The sequence below is a fragment of the Biomphalaria glabrata genome, chromosome 9 (genome assembly GCF_947242115.1).
Source record: "Biomphalaria glabrata chromosome 9, xgBioGlab47.1, whole genome shotgun sequence".
In the NCBI taxonomy this organism is placed as follows: domain Eukaryota; kingdom Metazoa; phylum Mollusca; class Gastropoda; family Planorbidae; genus Biomphalaria; species Biomphalaria glabrata.
In genome coordinates this window covers 32075520-32101553 of record NC_074719.1, presented here as the reverse complement: position 1 = coordinate 32101553, position 26034 = coordinate 32075520, and the positions used below count along the sequence as shown (strand labels likewise).

The following is a 26034-nucleotide window of genomic DNA, read 5'->3' as shown; positions in this document are numbered from 1 at the left end:
AGTGACTGCAACAATTACAGGGGTATCTCTCTCCTCAGTATAGTGGGCAAAATCTTTGCTAGAGTGGCACTATCCAGGCTGCAAGTGATAGCTTCTAGAGTCTACCCAGAGTCTCAGTGTGGATTCAGGAGTGGTAGATCCACTATAGACATGATATCTTCTCTACGACTACTGCAGGAGAAATTCAGAGAGAGAGACAGACCCCTTTACATCGTTTTTGTTGATCTGACTAAAGCTTTTGACATGGTCAGCAGAAGTGGCCTTTTCAAACTCCTGAGGAAAATAGGTTGCCCTCCCAAACTACTGAAGTTCATTGAGTGCTTCCACGAGGAAACTAAATGTAGTCAAATTCAATGGAGCCCAATCAGCACCTTTTGAGGTTTGCAGTGGTGTCAAGCAGGGATGTGTGCTCACACCTACTCTGTTTGGCATATTCTTTTCCTGTCTACTGCATTATGCGTACAACGACATAAACGAAGGTGTGTTTCTCCATACAAGATGCTCTGGAAAACTATTTAATGTATCAAGGCTGCAAGCAAAAACCAAGGTTAGAAAGCTACTCATCAGGGAACTCCTGTATGCTGATGATGCAGCAATTGTGGCTGATTCTGATATTCAGCTACAGTCCCTGGTTGACAAACTATCTGCTGCTTGCCAGAAGTTCGGCTTAAACATCAGTCAAAGCAAGACTAAGATACTTGTCCAAAACACAAACACTGCACCTCAAGTAAGCATTAATGGCCAACCACTAGAAATTGTTGATCACTTTTGTTACCGTGGCTCCATCATATCCAACAACACTCTATTGGATAAAGACATAAACAACAGGATAGCCAAGGCAATGGCCACCGTGTCATGGTTGCAGAAAAGAGTCTGGGACAACATATTGCTGACTAGCAGTACTAAAGCCCTAGTCTACAGGACCTGTGTGTTGAGCACCTTGCTGTACGGAAGTGAAACATGGTCAACCTACTCATGGCAGGAAAAAAAGCTGAATGTCTTCCACCTCCGATGCCTAAGGCGGATCTTTAAAATAAGGTGGCAAGATAAGATAACCAATGAGGAAGTGCTACAGAGAGCAGGGTGCCAGGACATCCGCTCTGTTATCATCACCAGACACCTTGGCTGGCTTGGCCACGTTTGTAGAATGCCAGTAGGTCGACTTCCACAGGACATCCTGTATGGCAATCTAATAGAAGGCAGGAGAGCCGCTGGTCGTCCACTTTTACATTATACAGATGTATACAAACGCGACATAAAGCTCTTCAAAATCGACACTGGCAACTGGGAAGAGGTGGCACTGGATAGATCCACATGGAGAGAGAGGAGCATAAAGGAAGGGTCATGGATTGCAGATGTCATACACAACAGAAGCAGAAAGAAGGGTGAAAATGCAACGGCGCCTGGTGATTATATATGCCCAACCTGCGATCGCAGCTGTGTATCAAGGATTGGCCTCTTTAGTCACACAAGAAGTTGCAAAGGGAAAAGATCGTCTCTCGAGACATAAAATGCCACAGAATAGAAATATACCTTTTTTTTTTTTAAATTATCAATTCACATTTGAGAATGAAGCAAAATTTAATGATACATATACATGAAGTGCATTACCATTTGCTTGTACCACAGTGGCCAGGACTTTGCAGCAATTCTTGACAACTTTAGCATTTTTTGTGTGGAGATGAATAGCATAGATTAGATTCCCAACACAATCTAACTCATTGAAAGGGTCATAACAACTGTCTGAAATACAAGCACATTTTGCTCTTATGGTGAATTTGGTTTGATGTGAATGGGATAGTGATATTACACACAGATTTAAGTGATATTACACACAGATTTAAGTGATATTACACACAGATTTAAGTGATATTACACACAGATTTAAGTGATATTACACACAGATTTAAGTGATATTACACACAGATTTAAGTGATATTACACACAGATTCTTTCGACCCACTAGGGGGGGGGGGGGGGATGAACAGTAATTATGTATCTTCATAACTTCATGTGTCATGGTAAATTTTACTGGTCTCAAGTCTTGATACCAACTACTAATCTTCACTTTCTGTGGCAAGTTGTCCTGAAGTACTGCCTTAGATCTTGCAACATGACAGAAATACATGACTGATACATTCGTACAAATCTATGCTTCTTTCTTTTTTTTTTTTCTTTACTTTGTCATCCACTCACAATTTTATTCCTACAAGTCGCTGGGCTCTAATGAAATTCAGTTAATAGCAAATTATTTTTTGTTAGAAGAATAGAATAGCCGGAAGCAAGATATTGCGCTATATACACTTCAGAAAATCTCAGAGTACAGGGAAAAAAATTCTTGATGCCAGGGGATCCAGAACTCCTGAAAGAAACTATAGTATAAGCTCAGGGAAAAAACTGCTGAACAGTTTGTAATGAGCATATATATATATATGCCAAGAAAAAATAAGAGGAAATTGTATCCCATCCCCTCTCCCCCCTGGCTACACCTCTGACATATTTATTTATTTTCTCATTAACACCCAAGTTGAAGGCCACTTACCATCCAATAATAAAGATATCAAGGCTGCTGCTGCAGATTCACTGACATTGGGAGAGACTTTGTGAGTATTGAGGGCCATACAAACATCTCTGACTGCATTCTCTTTGCAAGCTACTTTTAAATTTTCAGCTGTAAAGAAAAATATTGAAAATATCAAATAATGTTAAAGTAACATGTTTTTTTTTTCAATTACTAGAGGTAAAATTGAGGTACACCTTACCACTTTATTGAACTGTAATTTTAATTGGCCATTTCTTTTGTTCAAACCACAAAATTAAATAGTAGTCTTAAAAACTTTCACAATATATAAATATATATATATATCTTACAATCTGCAGCCAAGCTCCACAGAGCCATGCAACATATAGCATTGAGAGAAGCATGGTATCTAGAATGACGCATAGCTGTTAGTATGTCATGAATACCACCAAGTTGAACAATCAAATGACCAGCTTTCTCTGAAGAGGGAGATTTAAAAAAATGTATAATACTCAATTTAAATCCAATACATGAAATTGTCTCACACTTTCTTAAAATTACAAGTCACTAAATTTAAATCAACTACATGAATTTTAACAGATTGTTTTCTACTACTTGGTCTACTCAAATTAAATTAAATACTACAAGTCAAGTATTTCAGTATTAAAAATAAATATAATTTTAATTTCTCTATAATGACAGGTGAGAAATAACAAATTTAAACTATTAAAAGTAAAGTTTACACATTTCAAATTTAATAAGCATTCATTTATACCATCAGCTGACAAGGCCAGGATCAAGTTAGCAGCAGCAAGCTGGACCTCTGGTTCATATTCATGAGCCTGAAATAACATCAAATAGTTTTTGTTTTTCATTAACACAATACAGATAAGATTTTCCTCTCAATAAGCTATTTAAATGATTCAGTAAAACTTGTTTACAGTGTTAAGTTTATTACAAATTTTAATACAAAGGACAAGAGCAGGGCCGGTCTTAGGCCACCGCAACCTTTGCGGCCGCAGTGGGCCCCGCACTTTCATAGGCCCCGCGCAAATTCTAGGTGTAAATTATTAAAATAAACCATTTTAACTTATTATTAATAGGGTTCCTGGAATTCTCCTGAAATTGCAAAATATACAAAAAAGTCATGAAAATCTCCTGGAATTATTAAAATCTTCTGAAAACTTATGCAAATCTCCATAAAAATAGACGACATTGTCATTTCGGGGGGTCCTTCAATATGGAAAACGCCAATCCTACTCACGATTAAAAACAAAAAAACGGCTTTTTCAGCTTTCGTTTAATAAAAATGTAATGAAAAGGTGCATTTTAACCAAAACAAGAAGTTCAAATACTTAATTTACTTTATTAGTCACTGGCATACACATATAGATCTAAATCTATCTTAAAACTCTTTAAAAAAAAAAAAGTGATATTTTGCCAGTCGATAGTAAATGTAAAAGGCAGATCTGAATATTTATTGGCTTTTTGTTGGTAAAATATTATCTACTGTAGATGGCTCATAAAGATAATTTGACAGTGATTTTGTACTTAGTAAAGTATGAATAAAATGCATAGATGAATTTATTTTCTAATACAAAATCTTAATTTTCACTTATTATCCTTAACCCAGAAAAGGCCCTGCACAATCCTTTTCGCATAGGGCCCCGTAATCTGTAGGACAGGCCCTGGACAAAAGGGTTTTGACACAAATAAATTTTTTTTACTACCATAATAAAGACTTACTTACAGTCATTATCTTATGGATGATGGTCACCACATTTGGACTGAACAGTATATCATCTGGCTTGGCTGTTGATGAAATACAAAAAAAAACTGACAAAATCTGAAAAGTTGTTTTTCAGATAAGACTTTTGTTTATTATAGAAAAAAACAACACATTCAATAAAGAAAAACTGGCAATGACAATAAATAAAAATATTTTTAAAAATGGTCATTTTCCCTACCAAAAGTGACCAAGTTACTCAGTACATAGCATCCAGAGATCTGTACATCTTTATTGAAGATGTTGTCCCACATAGCAAGGGAGATAAGATTCCTGGCCTTCTGATCAATTAGCTTGTATGCATTCTCATTATCTCTCACAATATCTGCAAGGGCTGACAACCCTTCTGCAACGCAAGACTCATGATCAATAGTGTCTGCAATGTATTCCAGAACTTTGAGAGCATCAGTGGTTTCAGTCAGAGAGTCTGGAGGGGGGAAACATATGCTTAGAAATATAAAATTTATATAACCATATCAAATTAAATCAAAGCTTGTTTTATGTACAGCTCTATTAATAATGAGTCAGCATGATAATAATGTAATGAATAGCTGTAACTACTATGTTGTTGATTCAACAAGATAATATTTGAGTTAGAAAAACATAACTTAAAACATTTTAAAGAAAACAAAGCACTATTTAACCAAAACCTACAAAACAGTTTAAACAGTTTCAATTAAGGCAAGACTTTTCTTTACTCTCTTCGAAGATAAAATTACGTGTCACTCTTTCAGAACAGAAAAAATATTTCTGCATTAAATCCTATGTGCTAGATCATTAATAACTTACATATTTTTGTAGCTTTAGTCTGTTTCTGTCTTGATCTTTTGTCCAACTGTGTACTGTCAACACTGGCCATACATTCTTGGATAAATCCAGATTTAATTAGCTCTCTGTAATATGTGAAACAGATTAACAGTTATATCTCTCTTGCTCATTCCACACTGCCAGCAATAGTATGCACATAAAGCACACAATAGAAAGGCTTTAATAGATATTAATCAAATGTCAATAGAGTACCACTTACAGAATTGTTGGTCTTGTATTGTGTTTGTGGCGTAATAGAATTTGAACTATGTTTACCAATGATTTGGAATAGGTCTATGAAGAAAACATGAACATCATTTCATTTTTAATATCAGTGTATTTAGAAAAATTAAAATTGTATTCAAATTTATATTGTTTATAATAGTACTTTTAAAAAAAATGATAGAATTTCATTCTAATATTCTTTCTGAAAATATTGAAACCTGCGTTTTTTACCTGCCTGGGTGGACCACTTTGGGGCCAATTTTTGTTTCCACACAAACTGTCTTTGTAACCTTGTTTTTTTTTTTACTATCCTTAGGAGATGAATGGCTACTTGGTAGTGTGGTATGTGCTCTGGACTATCATCCAAGGTTCAATCTCTGCTCACTGCCATCTCCTGTAGGATGTGAAAATCTTCAGTTTTGAAGGAATGTCCTAAATATAACAAACAAGATCCTACAATCCATGCATGCCTATTAACCACTGTAGCACTAAAGGATGTTAATTGTTAATTTTTGGCCATTAAAAGGTCTATTTTCTCAGTTACCTTTTGGAATGAGGCTTATGTATTATTTCATCTACTTGTATTATCAAGTCACTAGTATAAGTGGTAATTGATCATTTTCTATGTCAGTTTACCAATGTTGCACACAGCACACATCAAAAACTAATAATCTTTTTTTTTTGTAAGTCACCTTAAAAACAAAATATTTTGAAAAGACCATGTATAATTTTAAATTCATATTACATGAGAGACTTCCTCCAATAATTCATTGAGGGTCTCTGGAGACTCTTTAATGTCCCCAAGCTTCTTATAGAACTCCTCCTCTCCATAGATATGAGCAGTCACCATGTTCAGCATGACCCCACCTAGCGAATACAAGTCACTCTTCTCATCGTGTGACTGCATGGAGATTTCTGGAGCCATGAAGACAGAACCCTCTGGAGGTGGAATATAAAAGATAAATAGAATGAATGGTCTGAAAGAGGAACATTCCTTTAAATTTCAAAGTTGTGATTTTCTATAGTTTAATGCAACCTAGTGTTTTCACTAGTTGTTCATTGAAGAAAGTTAAATAAAGTATATTTTAAAAAAAGCACTGCAAGCATAAAAACAAATGGGAAATTATTTTTGATTAAAACAAATTCCATGAAAAAATTAGGTCTTTTAACTTTATATAAATGTTTGTAAAAACACGAGTCATAAAGCATTCTAATCACTTAAATAAACAAAATGCTCTTGACTTGATTTTAAAAAAACATGCGTGTAATTATTAAAGAAATAAAGAAAAACAAACGATGTCCACTTTTATAAAAGAAAATTATTTTTTTTAAATTTAATTAAAATAGACATGTTAAACTTATGTAAAACTTATGGTATATCTTACTGAATGTTTGTCTGGTGTTTGTTCTCTTGTCACTCATAATGGTTGATACACCAAGATCTCCTAAAACCACTGTACCTGATTTCTTCCTGAATATATTACTTGGTTTGATGTTCCTTGTAATTTACAAATATCATCATATTTAAGCCTCAGCATACTAAACTTTTACATTGAAGTAACATCAGATACTAAATACTTTAATTTTAAAACATGAACAATTAATTGAAACTCCCATCACCATTTAACTTAAAGAAATATCATACCTGTGAATGAGTCCTTTTTCTTTTAAATAAACTAAGCCTTCAATTGTCTCACCCAGAACTTTTTTAATAGCCTGTTTATTAGAGCAAAAATATAGTTAACAAAAAAATCCTATTAAAATGACTATAGGCTACTAAATTATTAATAGTTATGATAATAAATTAATTTACATGATGCTGTAAAAAACATTGTATTGACTGCTTTACACAACAGACATAAAGATTTTGTCTGAGCTCCAAACATTTAGTCTGTGTCTGCTTCAGATTTAAGAAATTGAAAGAAAAAAGGCATAGCCAGAAGAAGAGATAAATGGAGTAATCTGTTCTTTAAAGTGCAAAAGCATTTCATCATATCAGATGTACTGCTGAAAAAGTGTTGCCACTTTGCCACTCAAGTTTTGCACGCACAAAATACTCCTGAAAGCAATTACAGAATCAAGCAAACTATCCGTACAGCATCATTTTGAATTGTATGCAGCCTGACAGTTTTGTCCACAGTTACACCAAGTAGCACAGCATTGCAGTAATCGAGCTTGTAAAGTATGAATGCCACAGCAAGCTTCTTTGTTGCTCTAATTAAATATGTCAGAATCTGGTCTAATCTATATGGCTGCAGTTATAGACCCTTGAAGAGCTGAGCTATATCTACAATAAAGATGATGTTGAGTCAAAGAAAGCTAAGATTACTAACTATTTATTCAAAGGGAATAGTAATTCAAATTGTCAAATGAGTCAAGACTCCCATCATGATTACTATTATTTTGGATAATAATTTGAATGACTCCAGGGTAATCCTTATTCCCTTTGATTTATTGTTGACCTTCCTGCTCCACTAATTTGGTTGTGTGACTGAACAAAAACTGTGGAATCATAAGATTCCCAATTCTTAAATAATGTGTTTAAATTGTAATATTTTTTATGCTGATATAACCAGTCAAAACCAGTAATTACAAAAAAAAGAGATGTAAAGTACTAATGAGAATGAAAAGAAATAATTTTATTATTGTATAAATCAAGTAAAAAAAATACTTGAAAAAGAAAAAAAGAATATATTAGTGCAAACAATAAACAAAAAACCTCAAATGTACAAATTAAAATCTGTCAACAAAGATGTTCATACTGCGACAAAGAACTAGGAAACAACTCCAGAAGTGAAGTGTAATTAACTCATTTTAAAGACATTATCAACAAACTATTTTCAAAGACATTACCAACATCAATGGTTAAAATAGTGCAGCCTTATTGCATTCAAATATTTTGTTTTTTAACATTTCAGTTGAAGTTTAGACTAGTTTTAAGACATGTCTTTTGACCTACTACAAGGAAAGGAATTAATTTATCATTAAGATATAAAGAGAAGTATGAAATCAAAATGCACATAAATTAGTTTATTTCATTGACCTTCTCAGGAATGACTTGCTTTGTTTCCTGAAACTCATTAATCCATTGCTTCAAATCACCATCAGGAAAATAATCTGTTATGATGTTAATGTACACAGAAGAATCCTAAAAATGAATGCACAATCAATTACTTAAATAAATAGCTTCAAATAGATATTTTATACAGTCAAGAGTGCATTTTAATATATAAAACATTAAAAAGTAGTCAAAAATTGAAGTTTATCTGCAGTTACAATAATGAAGTGGCAATGTACACACTGGATTGGAAACCACCCCTAAGGAAGGAATCAGTCACCAGTGAAGTTGACATGAAAATGTAAATCAATAAGAACGAGGTGTGGTTGTAGCTCTCTATATATTGATTGACTGATTTTTGTTGATAAAGGTTTGAGGTTTGATAAAACACTGAAAATCAATAGGCAGAAAATAAAAACAACTTTAATTAGAATGAATAATGAATAACATCTATTTTGAAAGTATATTATGTGGACAAAAAAATATAGTTCTCACAGATTGCTCATAAGTGATAAAGAAGTCCTTGTATCTAATCACATATGGGTGATCCAACTTTTTCAGTTCCATTTCCTACAACGAAACAAAACTTTTCTAGAACAAGTTAAATAATACTAAAAATATTATTGCACAACATAAAGAAAAATCCTATCCATTTTATACAATAAAAAAATAAACAACTGAAATCTCAATGCACACTGAAATGGATTCTCAAAAGGGTCATGAAGTGAAGTGTTAATTACTGGTATGGAAATTAAATACTACACACAACAAAGTTTATTAATTATAATAAAAACATATTTGAATAGACTTACTTCAAAAAAAGCTATGACTGCAGCACTTTCATCCTGACATTCAACCTTAAAGAAACAATATAGAAATAAGTATTTTAGTAATGATAAAACTGGGGTAAAATGATAAATATAAAGCTCATAGTCCGAGTCAATGTGAGACTGGCATCATATGGATTGAGGATGCTTATATTCTCTAGCAATTATTTAATAACACTTATAAAGATGAATATTAAAGAGTCAGTTCAAATGTGTAGAAACCAATTTTCTTAGATATAACAAATACTGTGATAACTAAGACATATTCTATTACATACTTTTCATAGTATGATATCTAATGGTTGAGTGGTAGAGCACAGATGTACTATCCACTTGGATCAATAAAATCTGATATCTTTTAATAAAATGCATGTGATAGGTCATTTAATTTGACTATTTATATATATAAAAAAGTCCTTGTAAAAAGGTTGCAGTTGCAAAGACAAATGCACAAATCTTCCTTACTTATGCAGTCTAAATTGTATTCTTGTTCAAAAAAAAAGAAAGAAAAAAAAAAAAAACAACAGTAAGATAAGCAAATTGTCACTTCATAAAAAATGCCAACTTTGTAACAGGATCTAGTAGGCCTAATAACATTTATTTTCAAAAATATTTGTAAATTATAAAAGACATAATTATTGTAATTTAATAAATGATTTAGATCAACCAATCTATTAAGAGAGCCTCCTACAGAACGAAAATGATAGTGGATTGGACACCTAATCAAAAGCCAGAATACCTTTTTCAAAGCATATTTTTTACGATCTTGTCGATTTCTAACAACAAATACACTTCCAGGTGAACTTAAGGAAATACACTGTAAAACCTGAGAAGAGAGTCAAACAATAGCTAGCGTGACTAAAATAAATAAAATCATTCAAAGAAATCAGTAATACTTGAAATATGTTCAATGCAAAAAAACAAAAAAAACATTGATAGTGGTGTTTTTTTTATTTATTTTTAAATGTGTTTGAAGTGAGAGTGAAAATACTTACTTTGTAAATTTCATAAATAGATGCTGCTCTGAATTCACTTTCTGCTGGAATAACATCCTCCTCTTTAATGCCATTGTCATCTTCATCACTTCCTCCATTGGAATCATCACCAGTTGGTTTCAGATATGAAGGGGAAGGTGTTTTCGTAGGTATTGGTGAAACTCGGATTTCCTGCATTTTTATTTTAACTCACAGATCTGTTGTTCATTAAGAAGAAATTAATAAATGTTAACTTGAAGCTGAACAGACAGCTTACTGTAACAAAAAAATTTGCACTTCATTGGAAGTGCCTGCCCTGCCTTAAATCTGGCCCTGACAGTAGCTAGACCTATTAATAATGTGAACAATTACACTGAAAAAAAATAGGCCAAGTTATTTGATTTTCAGGGCCAAAGACCCTATAATATATTAGTCGACCCACAGCGTAGCATACACTGCTATTTTGCAGGGCTGGCTTTAGGCCACTTCAACCTATGCTACCGCAGTGGGCCACGCACTTTCATAGGACCCGCGCTAATTCTAGGTGTAAATTATTAAATTAAACCATTTTATAACTTATAACAGATTTCCTGCGACCGCCTGGTTTACCAGGAGCTCCTGGAAATCTCATGAAATTGCAAAATATACGAAAAGGTCCCGGAAATTTTTGGGGTATCATTCAATATGGAAAATGCCAATCCTACGCGCGATTAAAAAAAAACGGCATTATGCAATACCCGTAATTGTGGAATCTTGTGAAAGAAGCTTCTCGCGCCTCAAACTAATGAAGAATTACTTGAGGTCAACAATTCTCGTAGATAGATTGAAACATTTGGTAATTCTTGCTATGTAGGAAATAGAATTTTTTTGATATACTGTATGACTTCGCAACAAGCAAGGCTCATAAAAGTAATTCTGTATGTAGTAAAGAATGAATAAAATGCAAAGACCAATTTATTTTCTATTACAAATTCTTAATTTTCACTTATTATCCGTATCCCTACCCAAACTTGGCCCCACGAAATCCGCTTCGCACTGGGCCCCACAACGGTTGAGTCCAGCCCTGCTATTTAGTGACGGGTGAATACAGAGTAGATTACTTGTTTCCCCCCCCCCTCTTTCCCCCTCTTTTCATCGTTAAAGTTAAGTGGGGTAGAAATAAATAACAGAGTGATCTTTCCATGACTTCCTGGTCACAATGGTTAAGTCTGGCCCAGCTGAATACTACTTGTTCTCCCCCCCCCCCATCTTTTTTTTCGTGGGGTAACTCTAGTCTGACTTGTAGAAATAAAAAAGTGATCTTTTCTTTACTTCTCTGTGTCCAAACTGTTGAGCCATGAAGAGAATTATATATAAAGATAATAATACAATGTATGATTAATTTTTTGAAGAAATGCCAAATTAAAATTTAGGCTTGTTAATTTACTGACTTGTTTCACTAATTATTCCAGTTTAAAAAAATTTAGATCTAGTAAAAAAAAGAATATGAAATTTTTAAAGATAAACTAAAAGACAAATTTAACTCAAAACAACAACAAAATAATGAATGCATACTACTTTCCACCTCTACTATTATGATGTTCAACGCAAATAAATTTAATGAGCTATCAAGATGAATTTATTTGAACTAGATCTATTAATAACTTTAAATTATATTATAATTATTAAGAGACTAGATTAGACTCTAGTGGAATCTATATAAATATACTAATATAGTAGGCCCCAATGTAGTCTAGTCTGACTTGAGATTTGATTATAGATCTAGTCACTAGTCTACTCCTCTAGATCTAGATATTCTAGAAGCCTAACAAATGTAAATCTAGATCTAGATTATATTATTATTATATAAAATTTAATTATAACTAATAGAATCAGAGACTAGATCTAAATTTTATATACTATAGACTATAGTTATAGTTAGTAATAGTACTATATATAGTTATAATTAATAGTAACTTAAACTAAAACTGTACTAGTATGTAGGCCTACTTACTTAACTTACTACTATATATACTGTACTACTACTACTACTACAGATTTAGTATCTTTACTAATTAGAATATCATAATCATATAATTATTGCTATTGACTATGATTAGAACCAGCCTAGATTCAAGATTGGCTAGATACTAAGATACTAGATCTAGACATAGTAATAACTCTCTGAGTCTGACTAAAATTGTATTGGCCTATTAGTACTATTACCTATTAAGTAGATCTAGTGATCTAGACTATATAATCTAATGATCTAATGTCACTAGAAATAAAATTAGTGTTTTAGATCTAATTTTTTGATTTTTTTGACTGATGTATTTTTTTTTTTATTTTTAAAAATTATTTGTAGCTTCCGCAGCATCCATACTTGACAACAAGACGCTTTCCATGCACTAATGCCAATGCGCCTGCGCAATAGAACAAGATGTATACTTATTATATAGACTAGAGACCTATAGTCTATTCTTTTAGTTTCTCTTCAATGTCTTCATTACCCTTTTGTTATCCTGTAGTCACTGTAGATCTAGATATTATTACCTTGATCTCGAGTATTTTCTAGTCTTGCGTACCAAAACATCTAGATATCACAGGCTTATAAATAAAACTAGTCTAGATCTGTTTTCGATCAGGATTAGAGCTGTATTAGATTGATTAGATCATTAGAGAGTAGTCCATTTTAAATTCCAGTAATGGGCACTAACTATAATCTCTAGCCTAGATTTAGAAAACTTAAATTCTAGATCTAGAGATTACGATTAGACTGTCACTAGACTAACATTAGTTGATAAATATTAAATCTAGATCTAGAAACAATTTCAAGTGTTATCTATCGGCTATCATCATTGTGTGTGTGTGTTAGAGAAGCAGGTTGAATGGAAAGATGTGAATGATGAGTCCTATTATGATTATGCTCACTGTAAAAGTAAAGAGATGGGTTCCTGATGACGTGGTATAGATCTATATACACCATATATTTATAGTTATATGGAATACATTAAAGTATTCGAGTAAACGCTCCGATAGTCCCGGGCTCGAACCCAGATCTTCCCCCTCTGAGATTGACATCCCGTACCGTCTTCCAGAAAGCCTGGGCTAGAACGCAATCTCTAGGCCCTAGACCTTATCTTCTTTTCTGATGTCACTGATGACACAAGAGTGTTAATGTTATGCGGTGTGTGTTGAGTTTCTATAGTGTGTGTTTGTGTGATCACGTGCGTGACCTTTCACGTGTCAAAAGGTTACAGTATTGTGCTCAGAAAACGAAAGTATCAACATCGCCAGCTCGACAATACAACGACTTGCCAGTGTTACTCGATTTAATTTTTCATTTCGGAAAATGTCTGAACATATAATTCTCCACAGTGGATATCATCACCCAACTCTAAGATCATGGCAGTCTCAGGGAACAATAATAACGCCAGATAACCTTATGTATCCCCTTTTTATTGTGTAAGTAAACAAAAAATATTTTACCATCTTATGATCTTAGTCTTAATTTTAAAAATAAAAGTTAAAGTAGACGTAGATTCTAGATTAAATTAGTAATTAGGCGATAATTTCTAGAATCTAGATTTCTCTTTTTATCTAGATCCAGTCTAGATAATTATTAGATGTAGATATATATGACTATATTAGTCTATATATATGACATGTCAATATGTCGATCTGGTCTAGGCTAAATCTAGATCTAGCCAGAGTCTGGATATTAATCACTAAGCTAAGACTAAGTTAGAGACTATAGACACTCAATGAAATTATAATTTAACATTGTTGGTTCTCTAAGTTTTGACCAACTGTTAGTTTCTCTTTATGTTACATGTTGAAGGAGTCCTCTTTTATTGTTGCTTCTAGTGACAGTAAAACTGGGGCCACTGGGGGCTACACACAGGTAGGATTGAAGATGTTCATCAACTTATTTCAAATTGTTGTTCTTTGCTTTTTTTCCCTCTTAAGTTTTGTTTTATTGGGATACTAACATTAGACTAAAGCTGATTTTAGAAAATCTATTCTAGTACATTTTGTAGACAGTTCTGTTTTATTCTTCATTCAAACTCAACTGCTGTTGTGTCAGGGTAGCAACAATAAGTCAATTCTAAAAATTACAGACAATGCTAACATAATAATAAGATAACACTTTGAATTGTTAAACCTGCTTAAAAACATATATTTGTGTGTTTTTGTTAAAAATTATTCTTTATTTATTAATGTGTTTTTGTTTTTATTAAATAGTTCCCAACATAAACCATTAACTATCAACATGTTAGATGTCTAAGCTGCTTTTAATTTGGGTTTATACCCAGTATTTGAAATTACTATAATTTGTCTCTTTAAAAAAAATACTTAAAAAAAAATATTTCTTTAAAAATAATCTTTTTACATTGTTTTTAGATCTTTATAATTAGTTTTTCTCTTTTCTAAGTTTTCAAGAGAACATCTGCTATAATTTGTATAACTTCTGTGGCATATTTTATGTCAATTATGAGATAAAAATTGAAAAAAAAAATTGGTCTTGTGACTAGTTTTTTTTTTCTTTGTGTGTGTGTGTGTATTAGGAGCATATTTATTTCAAGGTCAGTCATGTGCTAGCAGTTGAGTTCAAATGGTCATGACCTAGATATATGCATCCCTGCTAATAAGAAAAGGGCAATAATCCTAAATGTCTTGGGCATACAGTTGAGAGTTGAAAAACAAATAAAAAGTGAAAAATAAGTTAATGAAAAACTAATAGAATTTGAAAAAAAAAATAGTTTTGAAAATAATAAACCTAGAAATATGTTTTTTGTATGCCATTGCAGTGGACCTGATGCCCTCTCTTCTATATTACAATGCTTACTATATTTCTTTTTAAAATTTTGTTTTCAATTACAGTTAGATTTGTAGATGATTTATTGTATAATATAGGTACTTTCACATTTGGCATGTCACACATTTTCTTAAACTTCATATTCATACCAATCATGTAGCTCTAAGTTGTTTTTATTTTTTTTGCCATTTTTCATACCCAGTGAAAAGTTTGTGATTCAAATTTCTTTCAGAGATGACCCAGATGCAGTCCAAGAAATTAAAAGCATGCCTGGGCAGTCTAGGTATGGTGTTAACAGGTTAAAGGAAGCTGTGGGCCCACTAGTAGAGAAAGGTCTGAAAGCTGTTTTGTTGTTTGGTGTACCAGAGAAGTTGGAAAAAGTAAGATTTGTAATAGCAAATGTAGTTCTTGAGAAATATATAAAAATACAATTGTTGGCTCAATTAAAAAAAAGATTTATGATTTAAATTTTGATTTTTTTTTTTAAAGTAACGCACTATTTCTAAAATTAAAATATGGAGCAGCAATAGTACATAAAACATAAAAACAATACTTTCAAATAAAAAAAAATGTAATCTAATAAACAAAAATCATTAAAAAAAAAGGATAAAGTATGTTACTTATTTTATATGCTATGACAAATTCAAATAAGTACTGTTTTGTTCAATATAAAATATAGGGCAGAAATGATTGCCGCCCTTATATATCTAATTCAATAAGAGTTTAAATCTCTAATTAAGATAAAGAAATAAGTAATATTTTGAAAGTATTGTCTATAAATATAGGATATTTTGCTGACCTATATAATAAGCTATAGCAAAATGTTAAATAGAAAAAAAATACTACTTTAGAGTGAATACATGCATTTCTTTCAAAAAATGTCACATATAGTTTAGGTTATGTCACAATGTTTGGGGTACTTTTAAAATAGTGCAATCAATGGAAGATTTTAATCTAAAAGGGGAGATAATTGATTGTGCACTATTGCATTTTAAGATGATTAAATTTATAAAAAAGGATAGTAGTAATTACATTTTATATATAACTTTTATAAAAGTTTAGATCTAGAAAAATTAAGGACATATAAGTATTGTGATTAAAAAATATTACTGTGCCAATACTTTAAAAAAATTTCTTTGCCCTAGTGTTCTTCATACCCATACCTCCATTTTCCAATTTTCTCCAGTGCATTCAATCTTATCAGAGCTAGATCTTGGAAAGTATAAAATGTGTTTCGTAAGCAGTCTGATTTTTGTCAGTGATTTAATTACAATGTTTTTAATGATTCTATGATTGCTTTTTTTTTTTTTTGGGTTCTTCTGCCAGTTAGGAAATGTTTGACAACTTTGTCTTAAAATATTTGACAGGATGAAAGAGGTTCTGGAGCTGATGCACCTAATACCCCTGTTATTGAAGCCATCATATTACTGCGAACCAACTTTCCATCCCTTCTAATAGCCTGTGATGTGTGCTTGTGTCCATACACTTCCCATGGCCATTGTGGTAAGCAAGACTAGTGTCATAACTTTGTCTTTTCCTTGAAATCTTGGAGAATATGAAATATTTATGATTCTTTTTCATCAACTCCAGAGTGCATTCAATGATAATTACAGGTTGGCTGCCTGGTCATGCGGTTTGCTTGCTGGACTGTCATTGGTCCTGGGTTCAAACCCTGCACTTCCCATACCCTGTTGTCCTGTGGGATGTTTGGACTAGGAAGTAAATTATCTTCAACTCTGAAGGAACATCCAAAGCATTTAGAACAAAACTATTCAGATTTCTCTCATTCATATTTGGATACTTTTATTATGCCTATATTTTTTCCCAATACAATAATAAAGGATTCTAGATAATTTACAATAGGGCTTAGTAGTGCTTTGATACATAAAAACTAATTGGTTGTGTTAAAAAAATTGTTTGCTCATGCATAAGCAATTCTGTATATTTAAATAGGAGATATTTAATCAATGTCTGAATATGTACTATTGACATGTAAACTGTAAACATTGGTATTTTATAACTATAAACCAACTTTGTATTAATTGTCTTCATTTTATTTCCTAGCTAAAGTCTTGTGGTTCCAACATCTTCAATTGTAATTTCAATATAACAAAGTTATATATTTTTTGTTTATGTTGTTTTTTTGTTTTTTTGAAATTATTGAAATACCTAATTTTATTTTCATCATTTCAGGGTACTTAAGACCAGATGGAACTATTGATAATGAACCAAGCATAGAGAGACTAGCTGAGATTGCAGTGGCTTATGCACACGCTGGTAATATATATATGTTATGTCTTTTTACATAATGAGACTCTTTCAGCAGTACATTGATATCAAACTTGAAAATCAGAGTTTTAGATATAATTTAATTTTAATTTAATAACTAACACTGTAAACACTCATTTGTTTATATTCTCCTATCTTGAATTCCTGTCTCCCATCTTTCAACATGCCTTCACACCATTCCACTTTCACAATATGATGTGCACGTAACAATATAGTATTTTTTTAGTTAAGTCAATCAATTATGAAATAAAAATATTTAGGGCCACCAAAAAATATTGGGATAACTGAGGGGGGGGGGGGTAATATAGCTTTCATAATATATTAGTGTTCTGATTGTTGTTGACTACTGCTTGTAGGTTGTCAAGTTATCGCCCCATCAGACATGATGGATGGTAGGATAGGAGCTATAAAGAAAGCCTTGTTCAATAGTGGTCTAGGTAACAGGGTGTCAGTGATGAGCTACAGTGCCAAGTTTGCTTCCAGTTTCTATGGACCTTTCAGGTGAGTCTTGTTATGCTCTGTCTGTTTGACTTGTTCAGAAGATCAATATTTATCTGGAAACAGTCTCATAATATAATTATTCACAGCAAAATTATTTATTAATAATAGATAGAATAGATCTTTGGTTTAAAAACTTGTTTAATTATTTTTAAAAAGTATTAGTACCGGTATAACTTTTAACCCAATAGCTCATATATCTGGTCTGAAAAATCCTACAAGTCCTATGCAAAGAGGAGTAACTCTGAATTTTTAAAAAATCCAAAAAAAAAATTTTTTTTTAAATATTTATAAATTTAAGAACTTATATTAATAACTTTAAAAAAATAGATCATTAGGTCTAGTTTAAAAAATACATACTTTTAATACCATTGGAATATAAAAAAGCTTAAAAAATACTCCTTGTCCCAGGTAAGGGCTTGTACACTGGGTCTTCTGTTCATTTGTTTAATTTTTAACAAATAATAAAAATGCGATACATGTCCGGTTTTCGCTACAATATAGTCACAGCGCTATCATTCTTTGAAAAGGGCTATGATGAGCTCTTCTTTTACCAAAGTTCAGAAAATAATGATTGTGTCACAACGTTCCAGACCGTTTTAGGCATATTGTAAAGACATTCTGAACTGTTGTAGGAGCTGATGGGTTAACAGAATAGAAATCTTTTTTTTCCTATTTAAATATTACAGGTCAAAATATCAATAATGATAAAAATTGTATTATCAAAGAAAGTTTTTATAGATGTTATGTAATTGTGTTGTTGCCTTTCTTTTTATGTTGACATTTTTTAGATCTGTAACTCTTTGAGTCCAGTTTTACTCTCAGGGAGTAACTTTGCTAGCGCTGCTGAGTGCGGCATTACTCTCAGTGAGAACTTGATATATAATATTTATCTTTTTAATGTTAATCTTTTTATTTCTCTCTTTTTTATTTTTCGGATGTAAGAGAGATTGTTCTTTGTTAGATCTAGTAAATTTGATACAGGACCAACACGTTTAAAAAAAAGACAGTATTGTGTTAGTGTTTCCTCTTATTTAGGTTATTTTACAGGACCCTAAAAAATGTAACTAATACAATTTCATAGTGCATTGGTTCATCTTTTATGAAATTTGAAATGTGTTTAGTTTTGTGATTTTTCATTTTATTATGAAAAGTTAAAATCTTTAAGTATATCAATTTTTTAAATGAATTTTTATTAATTTTTAAATATATTTCAATAATCTATGCTCAGTTTAATTTCTTGAATAATGTATTTTATTTATAACACTTTTGTAGCATATTAATTTTCCTTTAAAATAAAGAAAATATCTCAGATTATATAATAAAATTTAAAAGTTACGTTAGTTTTAGTAACTTTATCCCCTTTGAATTTTCGTTAATCCCAGAAAACTTAATTTTTTCGATCAAAATAATTCACACTGAAAGAGTTAATTCTAACCTGACCTTTGATTTCATTAATTAGTATTTTAGAGGTTATAATGTCATTAAAAAAAAAAAGAAATGGTTAGTAGTTGACACAATTTAGTATATTTAAATGTGAATACAATTGTATCTCTACTAATAGAGAAGCTGCTAAAAGTGCTCCAGCTTTTGGTGACAGGAAGTGCTACCAGCTTCCACATGGTTCTATTGGATTGGCAGAGAGAGCAGTGGTATGTTCATACTTCAGTGCTTTTTTTTTTATCCCACTGTCTTGTTGGGGTTTTTTTTTTTGGTGTCATAAATAAATGTTAAATGATATTGGGTCTACATTCTAGCTGTCATGGTTCTAAAAAATTCTAGAATACATAATTATTGTTCCTTTTCTGGTTGGAAAATTAACAAGGAAAAGAAAATCTTTTATAAACGTAACTGACTTAGACTTAGGTCCTCCCGCGCCGTTCGGCGCATTGGGTGGCAAGCTGTCTCCATAATGATCTGTCACTGGCAATGTCTGAAGCCTCCTCCCACCTGGTGTCCACTGTTCTGAGGTCCTCCATGAAGGTGTGTCACCAGGTAATACGAGGACGTCCCTGTTTGCGCTTTCCTCGTTTTGGCTTCCATGTTATCGCAACTCTTGGTGTGCGTAATTCATTTTGACATAGAACATGTCCCGTAAACCTCATGCGACGCTCAGTCACAACCTCACTAAGTGTTCGACTTCCAGTTCGGCATAGGATTTCCTTGTTTGAGATCCGGTCTGTGTAACTGACTCCCAAAATCCGTCTCAGCCATCTCTGTTGAGCCACATTTAGTCTTTTCTCAATTTTGACAGATGACTTCCATGTCTCACATGCATATGTAGCAGTTGGAATGACGATTGTGTTGAGAAGGTGTATTTTTGTCTTGAGTTCAATGGCTTGGCTAGTCCAAATAGGCTGCAGCCTTTGGAAAATGCTCCCTGCCTTTCCTATTCGGCACGCTACATCATGGTAAGCATCTCCATCATTTGTTATGATGCTGCCAAGGTACGTGAACTTGTCCAGCTCTTCAAGCTTTGACTCGGCAAGTCTGACGGGGACACCATCATTTCTTGAATGCATTTATTTGTAGCCCCGAGTAGTGCAACATCATCAGCAAAGTCCAAGTCCGTCAATCGGAGTTGTTCATGCCATGGAATACCAAAGGCAGTCTGGCTCATTGCTCTCCTCATTATGTAGTTGATGGCTAGGAGGAAAAGGAAGGGAGATAAGATGCACCCCTGTCTCACACCTGTCTCGATTGTAAAAAACTCTGTTGTTCCCTCTTCTGTTTTAATGCAGCAACTAGGCTGACTGTAAAGGTGTTGTAGGATCTGGAAGAATTTTTCTGGGATACTGTATTCTCTAACTATTTTCCATAGTGATTCTCAGTGGACACTATCAAACGCTTTTTTGAAGTCCACGAAACTGATCGTTAGCCGTTGTTGGTACTCAAGACTTTGTTCTATGATATTTCGTAAAACGAAAATCTGCTCTGTACATGATCTGCCTCTTCGGAAACCTGCTTGTTCTTCTCTGAGCCTTTCATCTACAGACTGTTGAAGCCGCCTCAACAAAACAGTGCTGAAAACTTTACCTGGGACAGAGAGGAGAGTAATGCCTCTCCAGTTGTTGCAGTCTGCCAAGTTGCCCTTTTTTGGAAGCTTTACAATCACTCCCTTTTACCAGTTCTCTGGGACTTTTGAAGTTCGCCAACAGAGATTTAAGAGATCAGTCATTCTGTTAACAATGCACTGTCCCCCATATTTTAGCATTTCTGCTAATATAAACATAACTAGATAATTAGATAGATAATTATCAAAGCCTCTTTATTCAAGGCATAGCTGTAAATTATATACAATAAAAGTACATTGTACTAACTTTTGTTTGTTTAATAAGCTTCAGACTTTCCTTTAGTAATTAATTTTATTACATCCTTGCCCAAATCTCCTGAAGGATGTCATCAAACTTTGAATTCAGAATTGAAACAGTGTGAAGCAAACTTTGAATTCAGAATTGAAACAGTGTGAAGCAAACTTTGAATTCAGAATTGAAACAGTGTGAAGCAAACTTTGAATTCAGAACTGAAACAGTGTGAAGCAAACTTTGAACTCAGAATTGAAAGAGTGTGAAGCTCATTTCACATGGACAAGCAGCTATCCATAAAATACTTGAATAAACCAAAAAATCTTCAACTTAATTATTCACAGCTAATAAAAATGTTAGGAGAATATTTAATTATAAATTAGCAACTTTTAAAAAAAAGGCACTAAACCTTTACTAAGCATTACATTACATTACACAGAAAGTCTTTCATGTTCTAGGACAGACTAATAGAAAATCATTATTTCCACTTGCTTATGGAATGGGTTGTTTAAATTTACCATGGAAACATAGTAAAGTGCAAATTTGTAATTTCTAACTAAAAGTGCAGTAGAGGTATTTTTTTTAAAGAACATTTGTAAATGTCAATTTTAATATCAGTAGCACAATTCAACAGCTTTTCAAAAACAAAATGACTATTAAAATGATTTTTTTTGGTTATCCTCAGGATAGAGATGTTGCAGAAGGAGCAGATTTTTTGATGGTGAAACCTGGCTTGGCATATCTGGATGTTGTCAGGATGGTTAAGCAAAAGGTTCTCATTTTGTTTATTTTTTGTATATTATCAAAGCTTATAAAACAAATAATAAGAATTTTACTCCATTGATTAAATATATGTTTTAAAGAAGGCTTGTCATATATTAAGGTGGTTTGAAGCTTATGAGGCCATAAAGAATGATCCTCTATCAGAAAGAATGTAATCATTATGCTGGAGAAATTCTCAAATTTTATATATAATAAGTGAACACCATTTTCTCTGTTCTCATTATCCTATCATGTAGTCAGTGCAATGATCAATCATCTCTACTTTTCCTAGATAATGTCAATGTGCTGGATAACAATTTGTCCTCACTATCTATTTAGTTGGTCCTAGAGCTTATGAATTATGGTTTTGAATCTAGATCTTTATTTTATTCAACATTTGAAGACTTTCAGTTATCTTTAATAACTGGCATTAATTGATGAAGTGAAGGAGTTAGTCCAAGAGCTGGCTACATAACACCCTCTGCTACAGCAAGAAGTAAATTGTTAACCATAAAGATTTCAAAGGCTTAAAGGATTCAATATTGCATAAAGTTTTCACTAAGATTTGAATTTGACCTTTCCTTTTCACATTAGAAAACAACAGAAGAATTAAATATTGAAATAATAGCAGCTTTTCTCCTGTTGGGCTCTTCTAAAATATGAAATACTGTTAATAAATGCACTGATGATGTCTAGTGAGCAATGACGAAACATTGATTTTTTTTCAGTATCCTACGCACCCATTGGCTATTTATCATGTGTCTGGAGAGTATGCCATGTTGTACCATGCTGCTGTTGCTGGGGCTTTTGATATGAAGGCTGCCGTCATGGAGACATTGCAGTGTATGAGGCGTGCAGGTGAGTTTGGTTGATATGAACTAAATCCCATTTTATTTCACCGCCTCTCATCTTGTGGCTTACTTTTTGGTTTGTCATTACATTGTGATTACATTGTTCTATTTTCTTTTAGGTGTGGACATTCTCATCACTTATTTCACACCAATGGTGCTGGACTGGATAGACAAGGAATCAAAGTGAAAGTTAAATAGAAAAGATGACTCTTCACCTTTTGAACCCAAGATTTTTTTATTGATGCTTTATAAAAAGATATTAAGAAATAAAAAAATAACAACCCCATTGCTTAAAAGGCAGATAATGAAATGATGTTTATTGACTATGCTATAAATATCTATTCAATTTCCTTATATTAGATCTAATTATTTGCTTAGATTTTAAACTCTTTCTCTATTAATCTAGTCAATATTTTCATTTGAAATCTTCAGTTTCAACTTGCTGTATTTAATTTTTCAGGTGCAATCCACTTTGCATGGTTTATAAAATGTAATTGTTGCTGAGGAGTTGTGATGTTACTTTTTATACTTACCTGTTGCTATGGTATATAAATCAAAACTATAAACTAAATGTTTATGCATTAGTTATAAACTTATTTTGACTGTTGCTGACTTTTATTTTTCACTATGTTAAATGCTAAAAAATGAACTTTATATATTTTTCAAACTCAAAGATTTTTTCTCTTATGTAGTCAACCATTGACTGTGAATAATATTTTAGCCACAGGCTTAATAAAGTTTGTTGAAACAGACAATTATATATACAGTAGAACATTCACAAAGCCAGAAAGCAATCTTGGGATAAAACAAATTTAAAACAAAACGAGGTCTTTATTTTTTTTGAATGTTTATCTTTAGTGATAATTGTTGTATACTCCACTGTGAATTTATGACAAGGTTCCCCTTTTTTCTTTCCTTGTTGGTTTCTATATTATATTTAATTTTTTTTGTTATTGTATACTCAGTACACCATTGCATATGAGCTGCATTAACTAGGGTAGTGACTTTGATTCTTCATTTTCAGTTTTGGCTGTTTCTAAACATTTTTTTCCGTGTTGCAAATGTATGCCATTTTGAAATCTTAAACATTTTTATTTTTAGCTTATCCTCTTTGAAATTGCTTATAGAACATCCAAAAAACATTCATAATTTATAAAAGTTAAATAAATCTATTATCTCATTTGCCTGTTGTTTATAAGATTTATAGATCTAAATGACTGTATTATGAAGGATCTTTATGCCTTTATTTTGCCTGTTGTGTAAAAGTTCAATTTTAAAGATTTATAAGCCTATTGTTTATAAGTTTTAAAATGTCTACTTTTTTCAGGATTAGGAAGAAGCATATTTTCTAATAAAGATTGTATTTGCTTTCTTTTTAGCCTACATTTATGACATATATCTACATTTTTTACATATATGTACGTTTGACATATACCTACATTTTTTACATATTCCTACATTTTAAATGTTGGACTATATTTCTCATGTTAACAAACCAGTATATATATATTTTAATGGACCATGTTTAAATGCATTTATGACAAAATATGTTGATCAATTAAAAATAGTGAATCCCTGATAACACTCTTTGGAGCACTAAGGTGATATTGTACAAGTTTAAAATGTTTCTATCTGTACTTGACCAAGTGAGTATGTTGTACTGAGATAGTGCTATGTCAGGATATTGATGAAGTTCAACAGACTACTGATTGTGTTAACTATGTTACTATCTCTAAATATCTTTTTGTCAAAGCTCTACAAAGGTTAACATTATAAAAGAATGAAATGTCCAAGTTTATGATGTTACATAATGAATTCAATGTCACAAGATTTGTGCTATTCAATAGTAATGGGCATTTTTCTTACATATCAGTGAAGTGTGAGATTTATTGTTTGTAGCTATGCTAAGTTTTGGAGTAAACTGAATTGTGAGATTTAGTGGGTTTTTTGGAGGTTAAGGGAGTAACAATGAGTGACATTATTGTTTAGCATAGAGAGAAGTTTGATATACGTTTCTAAACATATGATGGTATATGTTTGTATTAGTGCCATGTAAATGAAGATCTGTGACTGTATTAACTATTATATGAGTTATGACAAAATCACATCACTGGAATTATGTTCTTGATATTAATTTACTCAAGCTTTTAGCTTCAAGCTGTATTTTCCTATAGCTCCTTGGTGGTTGTTTTTTTTTCAAACCCTGCCTGATGCCATTCCCTGTTGTCTCCCCTGAGGTTTTGGCTATGGTGTAATAATCTTCATGTCTTAGGGTACATTGAAAACATGTAACCTAAGCAAATCAAAATACTAAACATCATCTGAAATTGAATGCAGTGTTGAGATTTTTACTTGGAGCATGTGGACAACAAAATGACAGTGTTATTGGCAGCTTCTATGTGGGTCAGTGATACCAGACAGTACATCATTCTAAATTATAGGCATCTACCTAAACTATGCAATGAAAAATGCACCCCAAAAACAAATATTGCAGAAACAACATTCTTCTTCCTGCTGAAATCCAGAGATTATGTAAACTTGCTAAGTACTATGTAAATATTGGTAGGTCTGGGAGCAAAATTTTAAGTGAACTTTTATTTTCAATTGATGTAGATCTTTATAACCTAAGCAGCCAAGATTTATTGAATACTTGGGGTGAGGAGGAAGTAAAAATGTATTGAAAAAGTAATGTATAATAATTTCAAATAACTTTTTTTTTCTTTGCATTTTTTTTGACAATATAGTTAGCATCCACATTTACCTACTAATGTGGTTCATATTAAGGCTAGTCCATCTGGTCAATTTTCAGAAATAGGCCACTTCTAATTTATTTGTTTCATCAAAATTTAAATAACTTTTGAAATCTTTGTTGAGGAAAAAGAAGATTTGAGAGAGAGGTGTTAGCTGAAGTGATGGTAGCTCTTGACACTATTAATACAGTTCAATTAGTTTTAGTTTGTTTTGATTAATCAAGAGTATAGGCCTTCAAAGAATTCATTTTAAATCTATATCTAATGTTGCTGGTGGTCCAATCGAATTTGAGGTATGCCTTACAAACTTGACAGTGCTGTAAATAGATTTGTGAGGCTTAGCAAATCTTTCAGTTCATTGTAGAACTGTGTGACTATAAGTGATAAATATATTTACTCTAGTGAAAATGAAATATTAGAGATTTACAAAAACAAATGCTTTGCATCAGTAGCATATTCAGGTTACTTCAGGCAAGATATTTGCTGGATTATAGTTTTTAGTTGGCCTAATGTGTCAGAAGTAAAGAAGTTGGCATATTAATCTCTCAACATAGTAGTAAGTTGATCAGAATATGTATTTTTT

General features: G+C 32.2%; 2 protein-coding genes across 8 annotated transcripts in view; one reads left to right on the top strand and one right to left on the bottom strand.

Moving 5' to 3' along the window:
- The window catches only part of LOC106057898 (serine/threonine kinase-like domain-containing protein STKLD1), a 17533-nt gene extending 4285 nt beyond the window's left edge, over nt 1–13248 (bottom strand). For 4 of the 7 annotated variants that reach the window (XM_056040963.1, XM_056040958.1, XM_056040962.1 and 1 more), the window contains exons 1-17: nt 12404–12554; nt 10220–10416; nt 9964–10050; nt 9210–9254; nt 8893–8967; nt 8383–8487; nt 6985–7055; nt 6725–6837; nt 6085–6278; nt 5335–5408; nt 5097–5200; nt 4489–4734; nt 4272–4333; nt 3297–3363; nt 2872–3000; nt 2543–2671; nt 1612–1743 (exon numbers count right to left, since the gene is read on the bottom strand). In XM_056040963.1, the coding sequence (XP_055896938.1) occupies nt 1612–1743; nt 2543–2671; nt 2872–3000; nt 3297–3363; nt 4272–4333; nt 4489–4734; nt 5097–5200; nt 5335–5408; nt 6085–6278; nt 6725–6837; nt 6985–7055; nt 8383–8487; nt 8893–8967; nt 9210–9254; nt 9964–10050; nt 10220–10396 (1810 nt within the window). In that variant the 5' untranslated portion in view covers nt 10397–10416; nt 12404–12554. Of the gene's footprint in view, nt 1–1611; nt 1744–2542; nt 2672–2871; nt 3001–3296; nt 3364–4271; nt 4334–4488; nt 4735–5096; nt 5201–5334; nt 5409–6084; nt 6279–6724; nt 6838–6984; nt 7056–8382; nt 8488–8892; nt 8968–9209; nt 9255–9963; nt 10051–10219; nt 10417–12403; nt 12555–12687; nt 12866–13108 lie in introns of those variants that run through there. The other 3 variants (XM_056040961.1, XM_056040959.1, XM_056040960.1) reach the window with 3 other exon arrangements.
- On the top strand, nt 13246–26034 carry LOC106057904 (delta-aminolevulinic acid dehydratase-like). The gene is made up of 9 exons (XM_013215251.2): nt 13246–13642; nt 15229–15376; nt 16364–16499; nt 17190–17273; nt 17642–17786; nt 19348–19435; nt 21774–21860; nt 22579–22708; nt 22821–26034. The coding sequence occupies exons 1-9, from the start codon at nt 13530–13532 to the stop codon at nt 22886–22888; spliced, it is 999 nt and encodes a 332-aa protein (XP_013070705.2). The 5' UTR covers nt 13246–13529; the 3' UTR covers nt 22889–26034.